This window comes from Myotis davidii, unplaced genomic scaffold, assembly GCF_000327345.1.
Source record: "Myotis davidii unplaced genomic scaffold, ASM32734v1 scaffold679, whole genome shotgun sequence".
Classification (NCBI taxonomy): Eukaryota; Metazoa; Chordata; class Mammalia; order Chiroptera; family Vespertilionidae; genus Myotis; species Myotis davidii.
This window is the reverse complement of record NW_006290023.1, coordinates 10,024-20,664: the sequence shown is the minus strand read 5'-3', so window position 1 is coordinate 20,664 and position 10,641 is coordinate 10,024. Positions and strand designations below refer to the sequence as shown.

General features: G+C 45.2%; 1 protein-coding gene across 1 annotated transcript; it reads left to right on the top strand.

The window, feature by feature from the left end:
- Positions 1-3,862, top strand: MLNR (motilin receptor; the record flags this gene model as incomplete). Its single annotated transcript, XM_006762737.2, has 3 exons — positions 1-103; positions 741-1,121; positions 3,679-3,862. Coding segments are annotated over 3 exons (651 nt in total), but the record flags the coding sequence as incomplete, so codon positions are not given.
- Between the last annotated feature and the right edge of the window lie 6,779 nt (positions 3,863-10,641).

Here is a 10,641-nt window from a genome sequence, read left to right as displayed (position 1 = left end):
TACGGGCTCATCGGGCGGGAGCTGTGGAGGAGCCGGGGGCCGCTGGGAGGCCCGGGGGCCTCCGGGCGGGAACGGGGCCACCGGCAGACGGTCCGCGTCCTGCGTAAGTGGCGCCGCGTCTGTTCCACACGCACCAACCCGCTGGTCTCCCAGCCCCTGGCGCTTCCGCTCCTGGGTCCCCGGGGCCGCCCTGCGGGTGGGCTACCAGGTCCTGTAAACAGCAGTGCTTTTCAGAGCCGCTGGGACCCGTGAGCTGCTGGCCCGAGGACAGGAATTGGAGGCTCTTAGATGTCCCTGTTGGAGGCCGCAGATGGGGGTTCTCACAGTATCCTTGAGAAGACAGGGTAGATCACGTTAAGCTAAAATGTCTTTACTTAATGCTAAATTTTCCTGAAGGTTAAAGTGAACCATGCCCATAAGAACAAATAAATACATGAAAGACCCGTTTCAGAATTCTTTTCAACGGAAAGCAGAGAACATGTCGCTGAGTGGCTGTGTGGAAGGGAGCCTGTCAGCTTGTTAATAGAAATTGCTCCTTCTGCTTTATGTCCAGCCTTGGTAGCACATATATTAGCCACATATGCAACTTTAAAGCAAATATAGATGGGCTGGGGATTTGGTTAGGTCAAGGTTTTATCTAATTGTTCTGCTGTTACTTACTACTTCCGATGGTTTCTTGGGGACCCTTGCTCGTTTTTAAATGCTTTAGCTAATCCCGGTGCCTCTGTCTTGTTTTGCAGTGGTGGTGGTTCTGTCATTTATAGTTTGCTGGTTGCCTTTCCACGTTGGCAGAATCATTTACATAAACACGGAAGATTCTCAGACGATGTACTTTTCTCAGTACTTTAACATTGTTGCGTTGCAACTTTTCTATCTAAGTGCATCCATTAACCCAATCCTCTACAACCTCATTTCAAAGAAGTATAGAGCTGCGGCCTGGAAACTACTTCGAGGGAGACAGCCGGCACAGAGAGGTGTCTGTAGAAACAGAAACACGGAGGGGACCACGGGAGGAGACTCGGCTGGCTACACCGAGACCAGCACTAGCCTGCGGACGCCTGCCGCTAGCGTGGCCAAGCAAGTCGCCTCCTCCCACAGTCCTGGGACTTCGGAGAAAACAGGTCTGTAGGACCATAAGGACTGAAAGGGGAAACGACGCTGTTAGGAAGAATTAGAAAGAGGGGTGCACATTGTGTAAGTTGGCCGGTAACTTTGTTAGCATAATGTTTTTTCAATCAAGATACAAAAAGTGTACCAATCTTTCTAGTTTTCCTGTCATGTACCTCCTCAGAGACATTCATTTTAGCCTCATGCAATCCTAATCACGAAATGTGCTCTCGGGAGGTTTTACACGTCTTCATTCTACTGGTCTTTGGAAATATCATTGTTCATTTTACAGTTCATAAGATACAGAGAAATGCTGCAATAAAAAATAGTTGCCTTTGAGATCAAAGGTGTATTTTGTTTTTATGCTTTGTAAATAAATGTTATGGTGCATATACAAGGAACCCAGGATAATGACAGTATTGATTCAAGAAATTATTTAATGTCTATTTATGGCAGCAAATTTTTTAGAAGCAAGTGAAAGGAATTCTGGGCTGAGTTCAATGTTCAGAGCCCTACCTCTCTTGGCTCAGACCAAATCATAAAGTTTAGGCACAATGCCTGCCTGCCGAACTACTGTGCATAAGCAACTGTTGCAACCTACTTATCTGGCCAGGAGGTAGCAAACTCAGGCAGGAAGCCTGAGGGCAAGAAGCTACAGCAAGACCTGGCTTCTGGACATTTATAAAGAGCTTTCATACACCTTATTTGCCTCAGGTTGGTGGCTAAGTGTTGTCATGATTACTGCTTTAGTAGTGATAAAACTGAGTCTTAAATTTCCCAAATAGGAACTGATGGGTCTTAAGAACTCCAGTCTTTAAGATCTCTTATTTTAAAAATAAAACAATAATTTTACAACTCATTTAACAGCAGCTGGTAATCCTGAAATTAGCAGTGGTTATCCTATTGCGCTAGCGGTGCTGTCGTTTCCTGAGGTTGATCAAAGTCACCTGGAGTCACACATTTCCCACTCAAGATGCATCGTATAAATCAGACTTGGTTTATCACCAGCATTTATAAAACCAGACGCAGGGAAAGAACGAGGCCTGGGCACACATGCCTGGTCTTAATATAGTGAATGTGTAGCCTGCCCTGATTATTACAAAATCAGAACAGGGAGATTATTCGCAATCTTTAAGATCTATACCCACTCCCACTCGTGAAAAACACAAGCCAGCGGATGTAGTCAAGGGTGAAGGAGATCGTGTTGGACATTCTGACCAACAACTCTGTAACCTTGTTTTATTTTTTACAGTTTAAAACATAAACCTAGCCCTGACTGGTTTGGCTCAGTGGATAGAGCATCGGCCTGCAGACTGAAGGGTCCCAGGTTTGATTCCGGTCAAGGGCATGTACCTTGGTTGCGGGCACATCCCCAGTAGGGGGTGTGCAGGAGGCATCTCATCAATGTTTCTCTCTCATCAATGTTTCTGACTCTCTATCCCTCTCCCTTCCTCTCTGTAAAAATATCAATAAAATATATTTTTAAAAAACACACACATAAACCTGTTTCCAGAGGGCCTCACTCACATGCAGTCTGTGTGAATGGTGCCCCTGGAGGTGGGAAGGCACAACTTGCTTGGTTGTAAGCTACAACCAAGTGAATCCATCAACAGGGGTCACTCAACATGCCCATAAAGTTCTGCTTTGTCACTTGATTAGCCAAGTACAGTGTTGCCTCCAAGTCCCCTTGGCTAGTGGAAGAAGCAGACAGCAGCAGTCCCTAAACTCTGTTCCGCAGATTTTTGAGGATTATTTGAAAAGTCTTTCTACTCACAGAGTTCCTGTCTGGGCAGTCAAAAGTGGCTTCTTCTCTGTGGAAGGTCACAGTTAAGAACTTTACTGATGCCCAGCTGGCATGGCTCAGTAGTTGAATGCCAACCTATGAACCAGGAGGTCAGGGTTTGATTCCCTGTCAGGGCACATGCCGGGGTTGCAGGCTCCATCCCCAGTTGGGGGCGTGCAGGAGACAGCTGATCAATGATTCTCATCATTGATGTTTCTCTCTCCCTCTCCCTATCTCTCTGAAATCAATAAAAAATATATTTATTTAAAAAGAGCCTTACTGGTATTTTATTTATAGTATAATAGTTTAGGTATAGAAGTAAAGACCTCTCCTTGGGGCTTCTTGTTCCGATTCTAGAAAAGGATTTACATCAGCCTTCCCTGTGACGTAAGAGTGTCTGCAGGTGTGGGCGTGGTGCAGGATCCTTCCCTGCAGGGTCCCTGAGATGGGGTGCCTGCGCCCATCCCTCTAGCGATCACTGTACCACTGTTTTCAAAATGCTGGTCTCACCCATTAGTGGACTGTGAATCAGTGGAGTGGGTCACATTTTTCTTTAATGGAAAGGAGTGGCAAGAATAGAATTGATAAATCAGCTCATCCCACACATTAAAGGTACCTGCTGTATTGTGAAACTTTTGTCCAATAATATGTTGGTTGGTGTCTTCCTGGTTCACAAAATAAAATGTTTACCTACTGTGGGCCATGGTAAAAAAATATTAGAAAAATTGTTCTAAAATCTAAAATTGTTCTCAACCCCGACTGAGAGTGTCCTTCTCCCGTACCTACAGGAGGGCAGTCCTGGAGGACCCGGCAGGGTAGAGAGAAGATCCCCTGGAGAGGGACAGCGGGGTGTGGCTTTCCGACGTGGGCCTTCCTCCCCAGGGGCTGTGTCACAGAGACTCTCCCTGTACCCAGACAGAGCCCCGAACTGGCGTCCCTACAGGGAACTCTTTGAGCCTCCTCTCCTTTCTGCAGGCCACACCATTTGTGTTGGGTGAGGAACACCCTTTGGGGAAAGGTTTTTCTTTCATTCATTCAATTGGCAAATATTTACCAAACAACTGCTGAGTGCTAGATGTGTATGACAAAATACACTAGAAAAATTAGCTCATGTCATGGTGTCCAAATCAATCAACTTTTCAGTGCATTTTTTGGCTATTGTATGTGATTGTGTCTTCTTGACTAACCACAGACACAGCTCATCTATATATATAAAAGGCTAAGTGGCTGACTCTTTGTCCATCGGACCGACCGACTGACCAACTGGTACATATGACGCACACTGGAAATTTAAAAATAAACATCTTCTAATCCATTTCCTTTCCATGTGCATGAATCCATGCACTAGGCCACTAGTAGGTTAATAAAAGCACTGAGCTCAGATGGGCCTGCCAAATATCAGGTTAGTGTCATCCACACAGACATTCCTCATCTTTTCTATAGATGTTTTCACTTCTGAAGGAAATGTTCAAAAAAGCTATTGCATGGCATCTCCTGGGGACCGAGAGCCCCTTGTACCGGATCCTCAAGCACATAAGAGCAGCACGTTGACGATGTCTGAAGTCTGAACATGGCCTCTCCTGGCCATTTATACTCATGTGATAGTAACATTTGCCAGAATGTGGAAGCTTTTTGTGTATAAGTGATAGTGCTTGAGCGGGTCAAGTGTTGTAAGTGGAGCTTTAAAACAGCTTTTCTTAAACTTAGGTGTGAGGCAATTTTTTATTGTGAGCCAACGTTCTAAAGATTCCTAACTCTAAATATTACACAGACTCTGGCAGTTCCAAGCAGCCTTCAAATACCAACATTTTTTCTCCTGGGAGCACAGGAACAGTTGTCATTGAGCAAGCCCGGGCTCCACAGGCATGCTTTGTGCCCACTCGGTGTGCCCCTGGCTCTCTGTTAGCTACAAGGACGTGGCAGAGACTGACTCTACTTGCCAACTTCATAGGAAAACAGCACACACCTTTTGAAGAATTATGGACTCCTGTGTAATTTTAAGGGCTAGAAAGTGCCAGCCAGACCAGGAGAACAGGGTGTGGGCTGGAATCTCTTGCATGGCACTTAGTGTATGGCAGTGGCTAGTTCCCAGGAATTGTAACTTGCTCCCTAAGGGCAGACTGGGTTTTATTCCCCCTTGGCATCTCTTGCCCAGATAGACAATGTGAGTTGAACTCAGCTGGCAGCAAGGGAGGGTACGGGAATCTGCACCCCAGCAGACGGACAGATGGAGGCTGAACTAGCAGATGACTGGAACATCCATTCTAATCTGGCAAGCACCAGACAGGAGCAAGAAGGGCACACATGGGGAGAGGGTGCTGAAGGGAGTAGAGGAAGGGCCTTGGAGAAAAAGGCAAGGGCGCCTGGTATAACCAGAAGCTGGAGCTTGCAAAACACCTCACCATAGTGGGTTTGGTGATGGTTGGGGGTGGGGTGCGGGGGGGAGGTACAGCCTGAGTCTGGGAGGCCAGTTGGGACCAGTTACTTGCCGTAATCCAGGCACGGGGCACTCATGGGTTAGTGTGGTGACACTGGAGCAATGACACTACCACTTTCAACACCTCCCCTCACCGAGACCTCTAGCAATGTTGCAGCCTCAGAGCAGCGAGGTCCCTTTTCCCATCCTTAATCCGCAGCCCTAGGCACTCCCACCACAGCAGAACCAGGGCCAGTTGTCATGTCTTTCCTCTCGCCTTTGCAATGAGTGTGCAGGTTCCAAAAGTGTTCTAAGAGATTCTACTACTTGTGATGATAGGGAGATAAAAAAATTTTAAGCAAATATGTGCTGATTTCAAAGTTATGTCTTAATGTTGCTGTAATAATTATACCTGTTTATAGCTGGAACATAAATAGAGCCAAATGTGATCTTTCTTTGTTTCTTTCTTACTCCCACAATAATTCATTACTTGTCCTTATAGTGAATGTCAGCTCCCTTCTCTCTGGATTTCTTCAATTCTCTAGAGCAGCGATTTTCAACTTGGGTGCCGCGAGTGCTTGCATTGTTTAGTCAGGGGCATTGATCTCTTTTCCCTTAGATTGTCAAATGAAAAAATGACAACAGCCACACAACAATAGCCATCTGGTGTGGACGAATCATATTATACCTATTTTTTGTCAGATCAGCAAAAATATCTTCTGGCGTGCCTCAGAATTTCAGTAATTAGTTTATTTGTGCCATGAGATGGAAAAAGTTGCTCTAGAGCAGTGGTTCTCAACCTTCTGGCCCTTTAAATACAGTTCCTCATGTTGTGAGCCAACCATAAAATTATTTTCATTGCTACTTCATAACTGTAATGTTGCTACTCTTATGAATCGTAATGTAAATATCTGATATGCAGGATGGTCTTAGGCGACCCCTGTGAAAGGGTCGTTCGACCACCAAAGGGGTCACGACCCACAAGTTGAGAACCGCTGCTCTAGAGCATGCACAAGAATCACCTGGACGATGGGTTAAAACACAGATTGTTGGGCTGTGAAGGTGAGACTGCTCTAGACATGTCTGTCCCACAAGCTGGACCCGACCCAGAATGGAGGATGCTTTCTGAAATCCCCCTTAGAGACTGCCTGATGGTAACTCATGTTCATTCTGACATAAATAAGCATCCTTCCCTGCCTTCTGCTACGTGCTGGTTCCTAGAACAGGTTGTTGTCCTGACCTGGTCAAACATGTAAAGTGATTTCTGTACCTGGTAGCATTCACATACATATCCACCCCTTTACCTTATATAATTCCCCTGCCAAGTAGCGAGGGGATCCATTTTGTAGCGCAGTCGCCCAAGACACACCTTATACATAAGTTTCCCTTAATAAACTCTATTAGTTCCCAGACTGGACTGACCAGCCTCTTTCTTCAGTCGTTCCCTGTTCTCCATTTCCAGAGGTAGATTTTCAGTCTCAGGGTTTTCGGTGGGTCTTGCTGTATGAACATCCTCCCCTGAGTTTCTGATTCAGAGCCTGAGTTGGGGCCCTAGAATGTGCATTTCTCTCCAGTGTCCAGTGATGCTGTTTCTGCTGGTCTGGGGACGACCCTCTGAGAACCCCTACTGTAGATCGTTGCTGTAGAAAATGAGATCCACAGACCAGTGGCATTAGCATCACCTGGGATCTTGTTAAATTGCAGATTTTCAGGTCTCATCCCAAACCTTCGGAATCAGAATCTGCATTTTAACAAGATCCCCAGGGGATTCCGATGCACATAAATATTTGATTCATTAATCTGGAGACTAGACCGGTGCCATCAGAATCTCTGGGGGTTTGACCCAGACACATTTTTTAAAAGCTCCTCAATCTCTTTCATTCTCATTCCACCCAACTCCCCCTTCCCACCCCTTTCCTTCCTTTTCCTCTGTTTACCCCAGGATAAAGAAAGAGATACAAAGAGAGTAAACAAAGATACTAAATATGGGTTTGGGTGGTGGATTCATGTGAAAGTCACTTATGTTCTAGCAGAAATCATGACTGTGATCCAGTAATGACTCCCTGGCTCTTTAGCCCTTCAGTGCCCCTGATCTCCACCTGTGGGAGCAGCCAACCACTGTCAGTGCTGACAGGTCCTTCTCCCTGCAGGCCAGGCTGAGTCCCAGCGTCTCTGACTGCTCATTTCAACAACTAGGCCTCCACCACAGCTCCTGCTCTTCAAAACACGTTCTTTAACTTGTTCAATACCTGATTTGGTTCCTTGACCTCTTCCTCATCTTCTAGGACAGACCTACTCAGCTCCTCAGGGCCCTCTTGGGTTCTATCCCTGATTCCTTGACCGCATGTCACCTGTGGGCCTGTGGGTAGCTTTGGAGCATTCCACCTGCCGCCCCAGACTCCTGCCTCGTGCTAGTTGCTGAGATCAGCCAGAGTGGCCTTTCGGGTGGACGGACTGGTCTCCAGGTTCCAGTGAAGGGCTGCCTCTGGAGTCTTGACTCTGATAAGCTACAACAACAGCTTGCTTGTCCCCCGAAAGTCATCTTGGGTCTCTAACCTTTCAACACTGGGTCTCTAAAACTCAGATGCTGATTGGATATGAAGGAAGAGGAAGCCATAACTCCAGTATTTTAAGCCTATGTAACTAGGAGGACATTTGTGCTATTTGAAAGAAATAGGCTGTCCGAGGTAGCGATGATTAGCAGGGGACGATAATGAATTCTGTTTTGATTTCTCTGTTTCCAGTGAAGACATTCATTTGTTGTTGGGTTTTCCACAACCTCCTGGAAACAGGTCCCAACAGTAAATTATTTTAAGAAATGTTGCAATGCCATGTAAACTCCTTTTGACCATAGAGCAGTGGTTCTAAACCTTGGCTGCACATTAGAATCACCTGGGAATCTTTTTAAAATCCTGATTTCTGAGCCTCATCCTCCAGAAATTCTGTTTCTTTGTTACTAATGTGTGGCCCCACCCCATAACAAAGAAACAGAATTTCCGGAGGATGAGGCCTAGAAATCAGGATTTTGAAAAGATTCCCGGGTGATTCTAACGTGCAGCCAGGGCTGAGAACCACTGCCATAGAGCTTGTTTTCTTTTCTTTGCTTTCATATATTAACATTCAAAGAAAAAAGAAAGAAAGGAAGAAAGAACGAGCATATGTTAGCATTCCACAGAACATTCCAGTTTGAAATACTAGAGAGAAGTTTGAGTGTGAAATCTAGGCTAATAAGATTTGTGAGTCAACAGCATAGAAGTGATCGTTTAAACCGGTGGTTCTCAAACTTTATCTTGCATCTGAAACAATTAATGGGCTTCTTAAAATACAGACTGCTGAGCCCAACCCAGAAGACCTGATTCTGTAGATCTGGGTTGGAGTATGAGAATTTGCATTTCTGTAGAGTTTCCAGGCAATGCTGTTGCTGCTGGTTCAGGACCCACTTTAAGAACCACACTCTTGCCCTAGCTGGTTTGGCTCAGTGGATAGAGCATTGGCCTGCGGACTGAAGGGTCCAGGGTCCCTTCCAGTCAAGGACATATGCCTGGGTTACAGATTCAATCCCCAGTAGGGGGCGTGCAGGAGGCAGCCAATCAATGATTCTCTCTCATCATTGATGTTTCTATCCCTCTCTCTCTCTCCCTTCCTCTCTGAAATCAATAAAAATATATTAAAAAAATAAAATCACTCTATATATATTTTAAAAAGAACCATACTCTGCCCTGACCATGTGGCTCAGTTGGTTGGAGCATGGTCCCATACTGGGGAAAGTAGGAACTACGTAAAAATGAGGGTAAGTAAAATAAGATTGTACCAAGGAGAAAATGAGGACTCAAAAATCATGCCCTGGTGTCTGGTTAGGGACATTATATGATTCACAGGAGGCAGGAAAATTTGTGAGAACTCTAAGATGGCATTTTGTAAAGTAGAAAATCTTGTTCAACAGTGAGGCAAAGTTATCCTTGCTTTTGTGACATATGACAGATCAAATGGCCCACAGCGCCTACTAGTAAAAGTATTTCCTATTCTGCCTTTCCAGAAAAAGTTGGTCAACACTGAGCTAAATAAAACTCTGCTACCTGCTCCTTAACTAGCATGAAAAATTAGCTTTTTAACATCAGCTAATGATGATAGATGATGTTCTAAAAGAGTACTTGGTAAAGGCAATTCTACAGAGGGCTAAAATACTACTGGGGAATACCATGGACTCCGAATCTCTAGGGGATAGACCCAGGAATCCAGGTTTTAACATAGTCTCTGGGGGGATCTTATGCTTGGATTCCTCTGGTCTAGCTGAGTGGTTCTGTATAGACCCTTGACAATGTAGGTCTGAAGTGGGGGCCAAGACTGCATTTCTAGCAAGCTCCTGAGCGATGTTCATGTTGGTGGCCCAAGGGCCTTAGTTTTCTTACCTTTAAAATGGAAATGATAAAAATCTGTACCACAAGGTTGCTGTGAGTATTAAATGAAGCACACTTATATCCTACTCCCACCCCTTTCAAGCTATCTGCTTGAGCAAGTTACTAAATGTCTTGGTTCCCATAAGCAGAGATAATGATAATAACACCCACTTCATAAGGATGCTGAAAGGCATAAATGAGATAGCATATGTAAAGTAGCTGGAACAGAGCCTAGAACATAGTAAATGCTCAATAATGTAAGACACTATTATTACTATTATTATTGTTACATAAGGTATCTGGTGCATTGCAGATATTTCCTCAGTGATAGTTCCCTTTCTATTCCCTCTTTCTCCTCTCATTCCTACTCCTCCCTCTAGTCCCTTCTGTTGATTTCTAACATGTCTAATTACAGACCCTCTTCAGGAATGCTGATTCAGAAATACCCAAACCCAGTCCAGAGGGCACCACACAAATGAGGATTCAAAAGGAGCTTGGACGTAGACTGTGGTGCCCAGACCCACCTGCCCACCCTCTTTTGGGTGGCCTGTAGCAGAGCACCTCAGGACAACATGGGAAGTGGGCTTGCCAATCCTTCCCACTTTGTGGAGCGCAGACATTCCCAGGGTTCCTGGATATTCTTACTTTGTAGCACATTAATCTATGTGGCACCAAGTTTACTTTTCTGAGGGCACCATTACTTTCTGATGCTGCTGCTGGCGCTACTGCATTTGGGACAATATATGGAAAACCTGCGAAGCCATTTGTCTTTGTCGGCACTGCCCTCCATAACAAAGTGAATGTTCCATGAAGGGTATCTGGATTTTGTTTCAGGCTTCTCTTTGCTTCCTCGGGGTTTAAGTGCGGCCAGGAACTGCCTTCTGAGAATTGTTTAGGAAACCTTAACTTCCAGATTTAGGATGATGCTTATGGGTATA